Source organism: Equus asinus, chromosome 26 (assembly GCF_041296235.1).
Source record: "Equus asinus isolate D_3611 breed Donkey chromosome 26, EquAss-T2T_v2, whole genome shotgun sequence".
NCBI lineage: Eukaryota > Metazoa > Chordata > Mammalia > Perissodactyla > Equidae > Equus > Equus asinus.
Window position 1 is genome coordinate 22208321 of NC_091815.1, and position 18095 is coordinate 22226415.

The 18095-nt window shown below is 47.1% G+C and overlaps 1 protein-coding gene across 10 annotated transcripts in view; it reads left to right on the top strand.

The window, feature by feature from the left end:
• The window catches only part of LOC106836137 (abasic site processing protein HMCES-like), a 59515-nt gene that overhangs the window by 19925 nt on the left and 21495 nt on the right, over positions 1-18095 (top strand). For 6 of the 10 annotated variants that reach the window (XM_014848813.3, XM_070499059.1, XM_070499058.1 and 3 more), the window contains 3 exons: positions 5049-5230; positions 6701-6893; positions 7762-8410. In XM_014848813.3, the coding sequence (XP_014704299.3) occupies positions 5049-5230; positions 6701-6893; positions 7762-7986 (600 nt within the window). In that variant the 3' untranslated portion in view covers positions 7987-8410. Of the gene's footprint in view, positions 1-5048; positions 5231-6700; positions 6894-7761; positions 8411-15674; positions 15777-16385; positions 16516-18095 lie in introns of those variants that run through there. The other 4 variants (XM_044759458.2, XM_070499060.1, XR_011498561.1 and 1 more) reach the window with 3 other exon arrangements.

Sequence of the window (18095 nt, forward strand, 5' to 3'; positions counted from 1 at the left end):
ACAAGAAATGTACTGGGATTGTCAAATCATTGATCTATCTGGATTTTGTTTTGTTTAAGGAATAAAGTAGGGGTTTAACTTTATTTCTTTTTCCCAATATCTATCCAGTTATCCACATCCATTCACTGAATATTTTCATTACCTTTTTGTTAGTTTTTCCTCTGTCCCATTAGGTCTACTTTTCTTAACTCAGTCTCCTCTCTACGGTTTACCTAGTTCCTCTAGATAGGCTAGAATTTTTCTTTGCCAGCTTATAGTTGTGCATTCCTCAATGTGCCTATGTATATTTACAGTTTTCCAACAATGGCACACTATCAGGGTATAAATGGTAGAGCCAGTTCTGGTTTTATTTGTGTCCAGTCAATGTATAAGCCAAGTGTTAGCCATCTTCCAAGGAAAGGGAAGGCGGCCTCTCTACAGCCAGGTCTCACCCAACTGGAGAGATGAGACAGCATTTGGCAGCAGCCTCTCTAAGGACCCTAGGTAGCAAGTAGACAGGTATGGCTCCTCTGAGAGAATCCTCAGGCTTCTTCCTACCCTCTTGAAGTAGCTGTTAAATGCAAGGTCCTTGCCCCAGTCCTTCTTCACACCACTGGCCCTTACTCTTGCCTCAGAGGAGCCAGCATGCTTGTCCTGGCTGTTTTGTTATTCTAGGAATGGAGACAAGGCTGTGCATTCAGGCTGCCATCTTCCCAGATTCTCCATTGTGATTTTCGTCCATTTAAAGTTAACTGTAAATCAGATCTTCTGGGGCTTATTACTCAAGGGAGCTACTCCATAAGATTTCCATTCTTTTGCTTCTCCATCTTTATATTGGGAATTGTAGAGTCAGCCCTGGTGGCCTAGTGGTTAAATTCGGCGCACTCTGCTTTCGCGGCCCAAGTTTGGTTCCCAGGTATGGACCTACACCATATGTCTGTCAGTGGCCATGCCATGCTGTCTACTTACATACAAAAAGAGGAGGATTGGCAGCAGGTGTTAGTTCAGGGCAAATCTTCCTCAGCCAAAAATAAATAAATAAATATATAAATAAATTAGGAACTGTATGTTCAAAAAGAGAGTTTTCCTCTGGCACTCTTCTTGAGACACTGTTAGGACTTGTGTGAACTAGAATGACACTTTCCTCAATTCTATACAATTAGTCTCTTAACTATAAAAATTTATCTGTTTATTCAATAGACACTTATTCACCATATACCACTGTGCCCTGCTTGGCTCCTGGAAGTTCAGTCAGACATGATTTCTATCCTTGAAGCTTTACCACCAAGACACAGACAAATCAACAATCACAAACTAGTGTTGAATACTCAGGGAAGGCTTGCTTATGAGGTTGTCGGGGCACAGAGGACAGCATATAACTCAGACTGGGGCATCACAGAAGGCTTCTCAGAGGAGGGAAGTTTGTAGTGTTTAGAACATTTAATGTAATTATTCATCTGATAGGGTTAAAAATTCATTATTTTGCTGTTCTCTCTTTGTTTCATTAGCTCTTTTTTCCTTTTCTTCTATTTTTTTCTGTCTCCTTTTGGATTGAGTATTTTTTATGATTGCATTTTACCTCCACTGTTGGCTTATTATTTTTACTTCTTTTAAAGTATTTTTAGTAGCTGCTCCATAATATACATTTTAAATTAATAATAATCTCTAAATAATATACTGCTTCTTGTATAGCATAAGGATCTTACAATAGTATATTCCTGCTTCCTGGTGTATTTTGGTATCTTGTCATACATTTTACTTTTTCATATGCTGTACACTCATAATACCTTGCTACTATTTTGCTTTAGACAGTCAATTATATTTTAGAGTGACAAAAATAAGAAAGGAAATTTTACGTTTACCTTTATTTTAGCCATTTTCATGGACTTCACTTCTTGGGTAGATCCAACTTTCTGGTACCATATTTCTTCTCCCTAAAGAATTTTCTTTACTATTTCTTGTGGTGCAAGCCTGCTGGTAATGAATTTTATTTTTTCTTGTCCAAAAAAGTATCTAGTTCTTCATTTTTTTAATCATCGTGATTTTTTTATTGAGAAATAATTCACATGTTGTAAAATTCACTCTTTTAAAGTATATAATTGTTTTTAGTATATTCCAAATGGGCAACCATCATCACTAATTTCAGAACATTATTGTCACCCCCAAAAGAAAATCTATACCCATTATTAATCCCTCCCTTCCCCCAGCACCTGACAACCACTATCTGCATTTTTTTTTTAAGATTTTTTAAAATTTTTCCTTTTTCTCCCCAACGCCCCCCAGTACATAGTTGTGTGTTTTTAGTTGGGGTCCTTCCAGTTGTGGCATGTGGGATGCCCCCTCAGCGTGGCCTGCGAAGCGGTGCTGTGTCCGTGCCTGGGATTCCAACTGGCGAAACCCTTGGCGGCCAAAGTGAAGCGTACGAGCTTAACCATTCATCCACGGGCCTGGCCCTCACTATCTGCATTTTTGAAAGGCATTTTGACTGTGTATAGGATTCTGGGTTGGCAGTTTTTTGGAGTTTTTTTCTAGCACTTTAAAAAAGTCGTCCATGGGGCTGGCTGGTGGCACAGCAGTTAAATGTGCACGTTCTGCTTCAGTGGCCCAGGGTTCGCTGGTTCGGATCCAGGTGCAAAAGAATTAGAATAGACTTCTCAAAAGAAACTATGAAACCCAGAGATGATGGACTACTTTTTTTATTTTATTGATTTTTTCAGGAAGATTAGCCCTGAGCCAACTGCTGCCAATCCTCCTCTTTTTGCTGAGGAATACTGGCCCTGAGCATCCATGCCCATCTTCCTCTACTTTATATGTGGGACGCCTACCACAGCATGGCATGCCAAGCGGTGCCATGTCCACACCCTGGATTTGAACTGCCGGACTGCCGAAGCGGAATGTGTGCACTTAACCCCTGCACACCTGGGCCGGCCCATAACTATGCTTATTTTAAATTCTCTGTCTGATAGTTTCATTTTGGGAAATGTAATTTTGGGATCACATTTTGGGAAATGTAATCTCTTGATTCTGGTTCTGTTGATTTCTGTATCTCTTGGCAGTTCAGTATTCTTTCTGGCTTTTTTGTCTTGTAATTTTTGATCGATTTCCAGACATAGTATGTAGGACAGAGACCGAGATAAATAATATTTATGCCTGGAAATGAATACACTTGCTTTGCAGTAGGCCATTAATGTGTGAAGTTGAATAGATCTTGAGAGATAGTGAACTGGGTTTGGGTTTTATTGTTTGATTGCCTTTGTTCACCACAGGCTTTAAATTTCTCTGGTGCCACCTTGTGTTTAGGGTGAGGGTTGATTTTCCAGAGGGTTTTTTCACAGTAGCCTGCTCCCTTCAGCTGTAGTACTTCCCTCTGAGTCTTCGCTTTAGAGAGGATCTCTCCATGCTCTTTCTCCTTCCCCAGAATTGGACTGCTGTTGCTTGTCACTTGGTGATTGCTAATCTGAAGGGGGAAGAGAGTTGTCTGTCATCTTGGCTCAGTCTGTCTTAGACAGAACTGTGTCCCTGGCTCTCAGGCTTTCTCAGTGATACTGTTCCTTCCCCAGAGGAGTAGAAGGTTTTCTTTGTTTACCCTTCTTCAGCATCAGTGGGTCTTTGCCTGTATCTTAGGGGCAATAGGGTTTATTACCCTTCCCCTGGCCCCTTAAGGCTTTTGTTCCTTAGAGGACAAGTGATTAGGTGAGGCCTCATGCCTTTCCTGAAGCAGAACTCCCCTCGTTGCTTGCACCAGCAAGAATGGCTTTCTCCAGTCTCCTGCCCTGCCCCCAGTCTTTCTTGCGAGCACCTGGAGAGGTCCATAGAGAAGAGTCTGCGAGGTGATGCCAACTTCCCTGATTTCTGCACTTGCCAGGGAGTTTGTACTCTCCCAGGCTAACCCACACTCTGCTTTTAGCAATTTGATAATAATTTTCTCTGAATTCTTACCTGCTGCATGAAGGCCTTGACTTCCTCCTGTTGTCACCAGTAAAGCCAATACAGGCAGACTTCGGAGATATTGCAGGTTGAGCTCCAGACTACTGCAATAAAGCAAATACTGCAATAAAGCGAGTCACATGAGGTTTTTGGTTTCCTACTGCATAAAGTTATGTTTACACAATACTGTAATCTATTAAGTGTGCCAGTAGCATTATGTCTAAAAAATCATATACAGTCCTTAATTTTAAAATACTTGAGTTCAGCCCTGTGGCCGAGTGGTTAATTTTGCGTGCTCTGCTTCGGCAGCCCAGGGTTTTGCCAGTTCGTTTCCTGGGCGCAGACGTGGCACCGCTCGTCAGGCCATGCTGAGGTGGTGTCCCACATGCCCCAACTAGAAGGACCCACAACTAAAAATATACAACTGTGTACCAAGGGGCGTTGGGGAGAAACACCTTGTAGAAATGCAATATCTGCAAAGTACAGTAAAGTGAAGCACAGTAAACAAGATACACCTGTACTTGTGTCTCATCTCCCTTTGGAGGCCCTTGTCTTTCCATAAAGTTCAGGCTAATTGGTTGTCCTGCCACCTCAGTTCTCTGATGAGTTTAAGAAAAGTTATAATTTCTTAGATTATCTAGCTTTTTTCTTATTGTTAGGATGGAGGTGACTTTCTTTCCAGCTTACTGTATTCTAGGCCTTGAACTGAATCTTCAATGGCAGGTAAGAGTTGGCATGATGAGAAAGGGTAGGAAGGACATTTTGGGCAGAGGAAGTTTGCTTTGGCAAGATACTGGGGCATGAAATTGCACGAGGGTGTCATTCACAAACAGCTGGGTTTAGTTCACATTAGCATTGTTAATGAGGCTAGAATGATGGGCCAGATCATGGAGGGCCTGAATGCCCACTGAAGGAGTTAAATTGTATACTGAAAACGTTAAGGAGCCATAAATGTATCTCTTTGGTGGGTATTTTCCAACAACCCTCTTTCCTTTGGCGAAATTGGATCCAGAGGAATTAATAAGGCTTGGGCTGAATTACTTCTAAAATGATTGCTATGCTCTTAGGTCTGTTCTAGTACCCAGCCTGCATGTAGGAGGGGGCTGCTAAGCATCTAGTATGCCCGTGTATTTTGCTTCTAGTCAGGCAGCATTGGTGCTGCAGACAGTCCAGAGGACTGGAACAAAGTCTGGGACAACTGGAGGCTGCTGACAATGGCTGGGATCTTTGACTGCTGGGAGCCCCCAGAGGGAGGAGACCACCTGTATTCCTACACCATCATCACAGTGGATGCCTGCAAAGTCTTGAATGACATCCACCAAAGGCAAGTCACACTTCTTATCCCTGGGTTCAAAAGGATACAGAGGAGGGTTTGTTCTCTTTGCTTTTAGATAGGTAGCTTTTGGAATTTAAAGTTTGTGTATGTACAGATTTAGAGAGTAGCAGTTGCTTTGCAAAATACATTTATGGTCAGTTGGCTGTAATATGACATGCATTCCTAAAAATCACCACACTATGCAAAATTGTACAGTGAAAACCCAGAACTTATGAGAAAAGTAGGGTTAAGGAGACAACACTTAAAAACTTTGTCAGTGACACATAAAAAATAATAGGAAGCTATTAAAAACAGTCTCACAGTTTTCTACATTAAGCAGTTAAGAAATACATAGACACTACAATAAATACAGGCATGCCTCATTTTATTGCTGTTATGCTTAAATTGCTCCCTAGTGTATCAATTAAATTGAACAGATTCCCATTTTAAAAATGAGCATAAGCAGAACTGACTATACTTGTGTAACACCTTCACAGTTTTTGCCAGACCTGAGTGCTCTGAGAAGTGATTTTTGATGTTTTTCTGAAAAGAATACAGTGCTGCACGTATTACCTGTTTTAGCCCTGTCCTAAGCGTTCTGTGGAAATTAGGCTTTCGTGTGATACAGTGGCTCTATTTTTTGCTAATTCACTTTAAAATAAATTCTGATTTCATTTAATCTAAGATGATTAGATTGATTTTTAAATGTACCATTATTTCATATGCTGTTAAGAAAAGTAAATTGCTGCCGATTACTGCCAACTAAATTATAACTCATGCAGAGATGCCATTCATCATAAAATGCATCTGGATTTTAGATTGCAAAATATTTTTTTTAAGTACATGGTTGATTTTTTGAAGTTACAATGATTATCAAAATAGATGTTTATGCATTTATCTCCTAAAATCAACTATACCACCCACCACTGAAGTGTGTACCATGTTTTGCATTGCCCTAGGACATAAGACTGGGAACTAAACATAGATCTTTTCCTAACATCCTCCTAGGTACCAGGAGTCATCTTGACAGCCTCTTTGGTTTCTGAGGCATAGTTTCCTTTTGTTCACAATTATGTGAATAGCTCTTTCTTACTGTATATCTGTCATAGTTGGTAAGGCTGGAGATTACTGTTGATAGACAAGTTTTCCAGGATCTCTTCTCCCTTTAATTCTAGGCTGGGTTATCGTAGAAAGGTCACCAGTTTACGAACATGTACACTGTATTGCACTGGATCCAGTCAAAGCAGTGTTCGCTGTCTTTGCCATAAAACTTTGTAAGCTGGCTCTCCTAGTGTCGGATTTCATGCCCTGTCAAGTTGTGGTCAGGGAACACATGGCAGCAATCCGTGTGTGAGGTGCAGAGGGAGGGCAAGCTTCTGCTTGTGATGGTTTGCACTGTCATCTGACTCAAGTCTTTCTGCCTTCTCTCCCTACCCTCACTCTACCTCTCCCAACCAATGACTTGACCTCACTGCCTAGGATGCCTGCCATATTAGATGGAGAGGAAGCAGTTTCTAAATGGCTTGATTTTGGTGAAGTCTCAACTCAGGAAGCTCTGAAGTTAATCCACCCTACAGAGAACATCACCTTCCATCCAGTCTCTTTTGTGGTGAACAACTGCCTAAACAACACTCCTGATTGCCTGACTCCTGTTGACTTATCGGTCATAAAGGTAGGGCCTGTGACTCTGACAGTCTTTTTTGACTTTCTGTCTTCTGTCAGTATAGCCCTTTTTTTTGGATATGGCCTTTTACAGTGAGAGCTTTAATTAAACCACCCAAAACTCATATTCTTTTTGCATGGCAAAGTTGAGCAGAGCAATGACTCTTAAAGCTGGCTGTGGACTCAGAGTCCTCAGGAGAGCTCTTTCAAAATGTAAATGCTAGACCCTATGTAGACCTAGAGTCGACATTCAGGGTTGGGCTTGGGCTTCTGTATCATTAAGAAACTTCGTCAGGGGCCAGCCCAGTGGTGTAGTAGTTAAGTTTACACACTCCGCTTTAGCGGCCTGGGGTGCATGTGTTCGGATCCCAGGCTCAGACCCACACACTGCTCATCAAGCCGTGCTGTGGTGGCATCCCACATGCAAAATAGAGAAAGATTGGCGCAGATGTTAGCTCAGAGACAATCAGGCCAGTTTAGCCTGTTCAGCCTTAGACTGAGTCCCTAATCGTGGTGACTGAAGCCATACCTCTCCAGCTTCATTTCCCACGCTCTGCCTGGTCACACTGAATTACATTCTTTTCCCTGAGAATGCTTCATTCTCTGCACGTGTTTGGAATGCCTGTCACTCTCTTCTCTGGCTGGTCTCACACAATCCTCTCTGAAGCCTCTATAAGAGCTCCTCCCTACCCTTATACCTTGGAGCACACTCACTTGCTCCTCTCCTCCCAGGCCTGACTAGTGGGCCCCATCTGGCTCTTAGTAACATTTTGCAAGCCTGGGTCAGTACCTAATGCCTCTTCCTGTTTCTTCCCTTGGAGTTGGCCTTTTCCAAAAGCTTGAGCTGGGTGGTTTGAGCTTTCTCTTCTTTCTCCTAGCAACTCAAGGCAAGAGGCTGCAGCCACAGAATGTTGCAGTGGCTGGCCAGAAATTCACCCACAAAGGAAGACCCCAAAACACCCCAAAAGACAGAGTCGGATGTGCGCCAGTTCCTGCCGAAGAGCCCATCCTCCGTCAAGAGAAGCAGTGCAGTTCTCCTAGAGCAATGGCTGAAGCAGGAGAAGGAGGAGGAGCCTGTGGCCAAGCAACTTCACAGCGAGTAATGCAGGACTTTCAGAGACCAACGCCAGGTTTGCTGCACTGAGTCCTGTTGCTGATTACAGGGTCTTGCATGTGTGTGTATGGATTTGCTTTGGGAGGAGGTAGCATATTGTTAGTGGACATTTGTGGGTTCCTGGGGGAGTGGCTATTCTGGTTGTGACCAGGAACCCACTGTGGGGCAGATAGGCAGCCTGGGAAGAGGAGGGGCCACCACCACAGGGGGCCTCTTATGCCTGCAGCCTTCTCCCGCAGGACTTTTGGAGCCTTCCCTCGAAGCTTGACCCTGCTGGCAGTTCTAAGCCCTGACCTGACCTGAGCTGGTGCTGCTAGCGGAAGGCTGTTTTCTGCTCAACCTTTGAGCTCTAAGTTCTTTGGAATTCAGTTCTTAAAACATTGTTTTTTTATGAATAAATTACATTTGATAAACTGCTCGTGGGGGAAATTCTGAATCTTACTGTTTTCTCATGGCATCAGTCCTAAGGGTTGGATTTTGTTGCAAATGTGGGGCACTGGGTCATTCTGGGGGCAAACTGCTCTTTTGGAAACAACCAAAAGGCTTGGTGGGGGCGTTCTTGGTTGTGTCTCTTTTTACTCTTAATACCTGGAAGTTGTCTGAATCCTTTAGCTTAAAACAAACCTGAGAGCTGGCCTGGTGGCGCAGTGGTTAAGTTTGCACGTTCCATTTTGGCGGCCCGGGGTTGTCTGGTTCGGATCCTGGGTGTGGACATGGCACTGCTTGGCAAGCCATGCTGTGGTAGGCGTCCCACATGTAAAGTAGAGGAAGATAGGCACGGATGTTAGCTCAGGGCCGGTCTTCCTCAGCAAAAAGAGGAGGATTGGCAGCAGATGTTAGCTCAGGGCTAATCTTCCCCCCCCCCAAAAAAAAAAAAACACCTGAGGGTCTGCCAAACACAAGGGCCTGGAGAGAGACGGGGTACGGAGGCCAAGACCTTGTCCTTACCACAGGGAGCATAGGCTCAGGGTGAGGAGAAGCCCCAGGCACAGCCCTCCAAGCCCTATCCAGATTCCCAGCCTCTGGGTAGAGCGGGGCCCAGAGGATGACATGGGCTTGGGGCCCGGAGCAAGGCTGCCTCGGGGGCTGACCATCTGCCCCAGCCTGGTCAACACCTCTGTGATTCGCTCTGCAGCCTCCTCCTTGGCACTGAATCCCTTTATAATTATTTATTTATTTCTTGTTATCTGTGGTCAGTCTCCCCACCCAGATCATTAGTTCCCTAAAAGCAGGGACGGCTTTTTCACTGTTATTTTCTCCTAATATTAATAGTTGGTCTGCAAATACTGTTACATGAATGTGAGCACTTACCTCATGCCCCGCACTGTGCTAGGCAGGGAGTGACAGGCATTAACCAGGTACCACACCTGGCAATTAAGTACTTGCTCGTGTGGGTCCACCGAAGGGATGTGACGAGCTGGGAGGGCCACTGTTGATGGGGGTGCTTGGGCAAGGTTCCTGTAAACCTCCATGGAAGAGAGGGTGCAGAGGCTGAAGGGAGGAGCGCCAGGCGACAGGGTGACAGGAGGTGGTCTTCCCAGGGATTCAGGGGGAAGGAATGGAAGAATCTCCAGGAACACCAGGGCCAGTGTGCCTCTTAATCTTTGGGGCTTCTGGGAGACACGGACCGTAAAACGCTGTCCCAGGGGGCTGAACGGAAGGGGGCCCTGAGGTGACCGGGGAGGACAGGGTGGTTGGTGTCTGTCCCCAGTGCTCTACTGGGGCGGCACAGCGCCCAGCAGCCCGCTGTGATTAAGCCACCAAGCAGAAGCTGCCCGCCTCCGGCCCTTGACTGCTAGTGTAAGTGAGCGGGCCAGCGCGGCGCACCTCCAGGCTAGGCCCAGCTGGACTGATTTGCGTGGGGTTTTGGTGGTTTTTACTAAGAGATTTTTAAAAATACAAATAACTTACAAGAAGGTTGACTGTTGTGTGACTATTTGTCATATTTGTTTCAAGTTTAATAAGTGACAAAAATGAAATTCTCTTTGTTTTTCATCACAATCTCCCACCTGTTTGTCAGGGTCGTAAATGAGTTTGTCGGGTTCTTTTCATTTTAACGTGAAAGAATAATGTCCTCTGAGGCGTGTGTCCTTTCCATTTAGGTTTTTATACTTTCACATAAGTGTGATATTAATAGCACATATCTGTATCTTGCATTTTTCGTGATTTTCAGGTTTACATCATTGGTATTGTTACTGAAAGTTCGGTCTCTGATCCAGATGCCAATCCAAATCAGAGAAAAGAGTCTTGGGAGAAAAAGGAAAGCTTTACTTTGCCAGGCAGAGGGAGGAAAGCAAGGGCTAGTGCCCCCATAGTTTCTTGCTCCCTGGTAAGAAACGGATGGGTCTTTTTATTTGGGGTTTTAGGTAGGGGAGGGGGGCTGTGGACTTCTTGGTCAGCATTTTCCCATCGTCCTCTGTCTAGGGCTTCTTCCAGCAGAGGAGACAAAGAATTTCTCAGATGAGTGTCCTTGGCTGTTTATCCCCATGGTGGAAGGTAGACTCTGACGTCAGGAAGCTGAGGAGTTGGGCCTGGGAGGGTTGGGTTTCTTGATATTCTGTGGACATTATTTTCTCTGTAGAAGAACTTCAAGGTCCTGGGATTAGCTACAACTTTAGTGGGAGCCTGGTTTGAGGCCTTCTGGGCCTTAACAATTTGTAACTTCTATTTGGTTGTAAAGCTCAGGGGGTCAGAGATTAAAGAAACAAACATTTACATCTAAGTGCAACTAAAGAGCCAGGGAACTAGGAATGCAGGTTTTTACCTTTAACCCCATACATGCCAGGTTCACTGTAGGGGCTGATATTGATCAGGGCTGATATTAACTAAGAGGCAGTAACAGTATCATCTTGGATATTTCATTCTGCCCTGTTTTTTTACTACCTGGCTCATCAGCTTTCCTATGCTTTGCCAAATTGCTCTCCAAATTTTCACTTACTTCAGGGCATATGAATCCCCATTTTCTCACATTTTGCCAATACTTAATCCTGCTTACTAGAGCAGTGGAGCATCGTCTCCTCTTCTTTGTTTTTAAAGAACTAATCTCAGGGACAAACAGGGCAGCCTTCATCTGCCTGTCTGGATGTGGCCAAGTCAGGCCAGGGCCCCAACTGTTCTCTGGGGCAGGAGGGACAGTCTTAGGATGTGGTGGTCTGGCCCCTTGGCTGGGCTCCCAGATGGCAGCACCTCTTCACCTCCACCCTACCTCTGCAGTGACCAGGCTTGGTTTAAGGGATCCAGGCCTTAAAGGGATTCTTTCCTGATTAGAGAAGGCAGAGGATCTCCAGCACTGCAGGTCCTAATAGACAGGTGTCGGCCTTCCATTCCTGTCTGCAGTCCATCTGGATCGATCTGCTGGTGCAAAGCTTGTACGCCTAAAGCCCAACTCTGCTTTGTATGGAGGCAGAACAGACCTAAGCAAGGGAGGGGCTTGGCCAAGGGCACACAGCTTGGCATAGGTAAGTTGAGGACAAATCTGAGGGCTTCTGGCCTGTGAGGGGTATCTAAGCTTGGAGAGTTTGACAAGATCCTGTTTGCTGCCAGGAAAACCTGGAGGGTGGATTGGTGGTTTGAGAACCAAAGAGAGCAATGAGTGGCCTCAGACTCCTAGATACCCACCTGGGCCTGCGCACCCTCCCTCCCTCTTGTCAACCAGAGTGAGGAGCAAGTGATGGGAAGGGCGGAACATCATTCCTTGGGGAAAAAACCTTTGGCTAAGGCTGTATGGGACTGTCCCCAGTACATACAAATCTGACCAAGTCCTTTGCCCTCTCTGAAACTTGGTTTGCCCATCTCTGAATCAGGAGATTGGGTGCTCACAATTGAACTCCCAGGAGCCCAGAGCAACAGATGCAGGTTGTTAGAGACCCAGAACCTTCCCCTGGGCTGGTGTCCCGCCTGTGGAGATGGATGAGGATCCCTCCTTGTGAGCCCCAGCTTGCGTCCCGGGACTCCAGGGCAGAGAGGCAAGTTGCATGCTCTGCAGGCAATACTCCTAGCAGGTGGCAGAAGCTAGAGGACTGCTTTGAGGAGTTGGGGACATCAGTGAAAGGGGTTGGACAATCAAGCTGAACAACAGAAAAAGGTTTTAAAGGGCAGTCAGACTGGGGCCGGGCCCCAGTGCCACACTCCTAGGTCCTAGCAGAGGCAGCTAGAAGAAAGATAGGAGCTGGGAGCAGCAAGAAGAGGTGCACCAGAAAAGGAGGCTCTGAAAGCTCCTCATCTGCAGGGTGCCCTGCACAGGGCTCTGGGATCCTAATGACAATCCTGTATGGAGAGGTGGTTCCACCTGGGGCAGACGCTCAGCAGCAGCAGCCTGGGTCTCTGGCTTTCACCATTTTATGGCTTCCTTTGGCTCAGTCTCCTTCAGGACACCACCATTTGGGGCTTCTTGTCTTGTGAAGCAGCCAGAAGTGCCATCATAGAAGATAAAGTTGAGTGACCTCACGGGTGGAGGCAGGACCATATAGTGTGTATTTTTAATTGCATTAAAATACATATAACATAAAATTTACCATGTTAGCCATTTTAAGTGCACAGTTCAGTAGTGTTACGTAGATTCTCATCGTTGTGCAGCTAATCTCCAGAACGTTTTCGTCTTGGAAAACAAACTCTGTACCCATTAAACAATAACTCCCTACTTCCCCATCCCCCCAGTCCCCGGCATCCGCCATGCTACTTTCTGTCTCTATGAATTTGACTATTCTAGATATTGCAAAGTGGAATCATACAGTATTTGTCTTTTTGTGACTGGCTTATTTCACTTAGCATAATGTCCTCCAGGTTCATCCATGTTGTAGCATGAGTTAGAATAACATTCCCTTGTATGTATATACCACATTTTGTTTATCCATACATCTGTTGCTGGACACTTGGTTGCTTCCACCCTCAGCTAATGTGAATAATGCTGCGGTGAACACGGGTGTGCAAATATCTCTTCAAGTCACTACTTTGAATTCTTTTGGGTATGTACCCAGAAGTAAAATTGCTGGATCATATGATAATTCTATGTTTAATTTTTCGAGGAATCTCCATACTGTTTTCCACAGCAGCTGAACCATCTTACATTCCCACAAATAGTATATAAGGGTTCCACTTACGCCACATCCTTGCCAACACTTATGTTCTTTTATTTTATAGTATCCATCCTCCGAGTTGGAGTATATCTTTTTTTTAAGCCCACATTTTAAAAGTGGAAGTTTCACAAAAAAAGTTTATAGTTTCTACATTAAAATATTCTTGGGAGGTGCCTCAGATGACTGAGCCCCACATGGGACCACTGCCAGGCTGAGGCCCCCTTCCAGGCCTCCCTGGACGGCCCACGTCACTCCCTGCCTCTGGAAGGGGACTTAGAAACATTTTCAGGAGGTGCTTCTGACACGGTCTGAAAAAATGGGAAGCTCTCAGCACAGTGATCCACATTGCAGCCTGGTAACAATCAGCAGGACTGGGTAGTCACTGCCCCTCTTCAGGTGGGGTCTGTGTCCTCCAGGTGGCCAGACTGCCCTGCCTGGCCTGGTGCCTGTGCATTCTGTGTGTGAGAGCTCTGGTGTCGTCCTTCCTCACCCTCATTCCACACACATCCATTGTATAATGGGAAAGTGATGGCTTTGTAATGGCTAGGCTGAACTACATTTCCCCGAACTCCCTTACTTGTCTGTTTCCCATTAGGGTGAGCCACAAGGCATGTTCTTGCCCGATTTGGAAGGAAGGAACCATGTGGGTTGCTGATCTGCTGATTTACCTCCTTGGTGTGAAGCAGCCCCTGGGCCTGCAATTACTCTACATTCCCTGGATTCTCCTTCAGTTTTACTGACTCCTGGGCCAGGTGTGTGCATGGTTAGCTGTGTGACAAAGGGTCTCAACTTCTGCAGGATACCCTCATCACCAAGGTCAAAGGCAACAAGCACCAACACAAGTTTCAGTCCATCCTGGTGTTCCAGCTTGTGCCGGTGGTGTTTCAGCCTGCTCATGTTCTTCCCCTCCTGACTGTGTACCTCAGACTCCAGCATCAGTCACAAAGATTCAGGCTTACAGAAACTGCTGCGATTGTACGTCAAAGTTAAAGTAAAGTAGCCAGTTAGCAGCAAAAGGAGTTGATTCAGGAATAACCAGAGGAATTGCAATTCAGGAAATGCAAGCTAAGGCAGACGGTAGGCAAATCAGAGAACAAAGGTGGAGAACTTGCTTTTATAGAGAAAAAGGGGGAGTTGGGTGGGGCTGTTCTAAAGGAAAGGTCATTGGAGGAAAGTAAGAGTTCAGGGTGGTGACAGCTTCTCATTGGCTCAGCTGTTGCTGGGCAAGGAGAAAACCTTCCTTCCTCCTGCTGGAGTAGTAAAGTAATTGCACTTCCTGCCCAAAATTGTAAAGTGAGAAGATATGTGTGTCAGTTTCCCTTAGAGGGTTTCCTGACTCCGTTTTAAATGAGGTTTCCCTTTATTGTCACATGTACGAGCCAGTTTCCTGTAACCAGTCCAGTATTTAGGTGTGTATGTGCCTATATCCTTCTGGGTCTGCTTCTCCCTTGAACTCTGACTGACATGGGAACTTGAACACCTGCTGACTTTTCCTGCCTCATGTCCTGTCAGTCTACTTGCTGCTTTCACCATTCCCCAATTCAGGAGCTTTTCCCCTACTTTTTTCCTGCCCTTCCTTTTTCCCTACCCGAGAGCCTGTGCCAGTGCTGCTCCAGCCTGGAATGTCCCTACCCCAAAGCTGCTGGTTTATCTGTCCTCAGGCACGTGGCTGAGCTCCTCGAGAACAGGGAGTAGGTGTGATAGGTCCCCATCCCTGCTTCTGCTCAACCAGGATGTGCTGAATGAATGACTGTGGACTAGGCCCTTGACGTAGGAGATTTCATTCCTTTCTCAGAATACCTCTGCAAGTATCACTGCCCTCATTTGCAAGTGCAAGTGGCCCCAGTAGCAGTTGCTGTGGAAAGAACCAAGGCCTCTTGGCTGCCTCATGACTGCTGGAGCTGCCAGAACAGCTAATGTGCCCTCTGGCCACATCACCCAAGGTCTGATGCCTGGGACAGAGAGATGTCAGTACCCCTTGTGCCCAACAGGTTGTGTGCTCAGTGCTAAGCCCGGCCGTGGCAGAGGACAGGTTCAGCTAGGTTGGTGCACGAGAGTCAGTTGGGTGCAGACCCCATTCTATGAGTCGCTAAAGCTGCACAGCCTGGAAAAGGGCCTTTTCAGTGGCTGCAGGGCTGTCTCAGGGCCAGGGAGAAGTCGGATCTAGGGACCCAGAAGGTAGACCTGAGATCCTGAGGGGTTCACAGGGAGGCAGTTCCCAGTTCCATGAGAGGAAGGAGGCAGTATTGCAGGAGGAGAGAGCGCTATTCCCAGGGGGATGTGAGGGATGGAGGTAGGAAAACCTGGAGACCCTGGTCAGAGGCTCTGTGTTCAGATGCTCTCTGGTTAGATGAAAAAATAAACCTTTCTTGGCTCCATTTATAGATGAGGAAATTAAGGCTTGGGGAGAACACTCTTGCCCCAGACCAAAAGACCATGGTGGAGCCAGGCCCAGAACCCTGATATCAGCCTCCAGGGCCTGGTCCTGCTTGACCCCTCTCCTGATCAGTGGGCAGAGAGGTGTCCAGGCCTGGCCCATTGCTATGCCCCTATTTTACAGACAATCAAATGCACCTGGTCCTTTCCTTCCTCACTGCACCAGGGTCACCTCCTCCAGGAAGCCTTCCTACTGGGCCTTGCGGTGTCATGTGCCGCCAATGTTCACCTGGAATGAGGCTTCTTAAGGCCAAGTCCAAGAGACACAGTAAGTAAATGGTGATTCCTGGGCTCTGCAGCCCCATGCAGGAGCTGAGTATGATGTCAGGGCAGGAAATACAGCCTCCTAGTCTCAGCAATCACACCAGTAGGATGAGCTTTTGAACACCTTCCTTACTGGGGCTGAACACCTTCCTTTGAGATGAGGCCTGTGCAGCCTTCCTCAGAGTGCGTGACACACACTTAGTGCTCACGTGGGGCTGCTTACGGTCATCGGTTCTTCAGCTTGTGGTGGGACCCACCTAGAGAGGTGCAGTTTTGCTAAACAGTCTGAGCAAGCAGGGAAGAGAGGAGGGGAGGGGCCTGTGGGTAGATAGTGGGACACTGGGAGAGTGGTTTCCGAGGAGAGCAGTTTGAAGGGATGACTACGTCTGAGATGTAAACATGGGAGGGTAAAGTGAGTCAAAGGAGAGACTAGATTACAAATAACAGAAACCCAGCTCAAACCAGCTTATGCAAAAACCAATGTATCAGGTCACATGACACTGAGGTATAAGGTCTCTTCAGGCGTGGCTGGATCTGGAGGCTCGATTAATGTCCTTAGGTATCTTTCTCTCCATTTCTTGGTTCCAACTCTGTCTCTTTGCTCTTTTTCCAGGTGGGCTCTCCCTATGTGTTGACAAAGATGGCCACTGGCAACTGTGGCCCCATGTCCCTACCCTTTTAGTGATCCTGAGGGAGAGAGCACCTCTTTCTCAGTAGTTCCAGGAAAAGTCCCAGGATTGACTCTCATTGAAGCCACTGGAGTCAAGAACTCATTTTTGACCCAGTCATTGTAGCAAATTGAATAACCAACTGAATGCTCATTAGCCAGGTCTTTGATTCATGACCATCCCTGGGACTGGAGGGGTCAGACTCCCAGAACCATGTGGCCTGAGTAGGGTGGGTTGGGACCCCAGAGGAAAATTAAAGTGCTCTTCATTATCAGAAGAGTGGGAGGCCCCACTGAGGGCTGGCCCACTGGGTGGTCCAGCGCGTCTGGAGGAGGCAGGCCTTGGGGGAGGAAACAGCGAGCTAGCCCAAGTCTTCAAGGAATGGAGAGGGGGTGACAAGAGAGAGGTGAGGGGCAGCAGCAGCAAAGTAGGAGGCCACTGGAAGAGCCAAGAGGTCTGAGTAGCAAAGGTAGATTTTGGTGGGAAATATGGAAAGGCAATGCTGAACAAGAATGACCTGAAGGACATTTTGGAGCCCTGGAGCTCAGGGATGTCCTCAAAGGGCCGTCAGTCAGCAGGGTGGGGGGCTTTGGTTAGGGAGGGCTCAGAGAAAGGGGTGAAGGTCAGTGTGAATGGTTGGGCAGGAAGGAGCAGTGTCTACGTGCCCAGGTCCCCTGCAGCAGCGCTGCCCAACCCTCTCTGAACCTCACAGCCACCTGAGAGATGGTCAGAAAGCCAAGTCTCAGGCCCCAGCCTCAGACTCTAACTTGGAAAACTGGGGTGAGTCCAGGTGGCATCTGGGCTTGGGTTTCTGGTTTAGAATGGGATAGAACCTGTGGGATCACATTTAGGTGGTCCAGAGCACCATTCCCCAGAATCCTGAGTAGGCCAAGGTCTCTCATGGCCTCTACCTGCAGGTGGCCTATTGACTGGCCCTGCAGGCTGTGTGGGACAGGACCTGTGCTGGCACAGGGCACAGTGCCCCCCAGTCAAAACTGCAAAGGAGATGAAGCTGCTAGTGATCAGCATGTGGCCAGGACATAGGCTGCCAGGATGGGTAGAGCTGTCACCCGTTGTCCACCATAGTCCCTCTGTGTCCAACCTAGGCCTCCTCCTGCCTGCTTTCTGGATGCCCACTGTTGCCCAGAACCAAAACATCCACAGCAAAGTCTGGCATCGCCATTTCCTCCTTTGCTGTAGCCAGTGCCTCCTGCCGCCATCAGCCACGGGTCTCCACATTCAGGGCCCCATCTGAACTTTTGCCTAGAGAGCAGTGATGTGCTGAGGGGGGCATCTGTGACGTGTCTCCCCCACTGGCTGGGGGGGTTGGGCAGGGAAGGCACTTGCGCTGGTTTTGTCCACTGCCCTGTCGTCTGAGCCCAGCACACAGCAGGGCAGGTAAGACTCACACTGGCACCTGGCCCTGCAGTTAGTTCGCTGAGGCAGCAAGCAGTGAGGAGCGCCCAGCAGGATGTGAAGAGACCTGAAGAGGGACTAGAGTGGCCACTTGCTGTGTGTGGGAAGGGGCCAGCAGGGAGGTAGGTGGGTGATGGGTCTGCTCTGTGACCCCACCAGAGATGTGCCAGGGAGGGATAGTAGCTGCCAGGCCCGGGTCAGGGGTACTAGCAGGCCAGGGGCTCTTCTCCAGTGGTGCT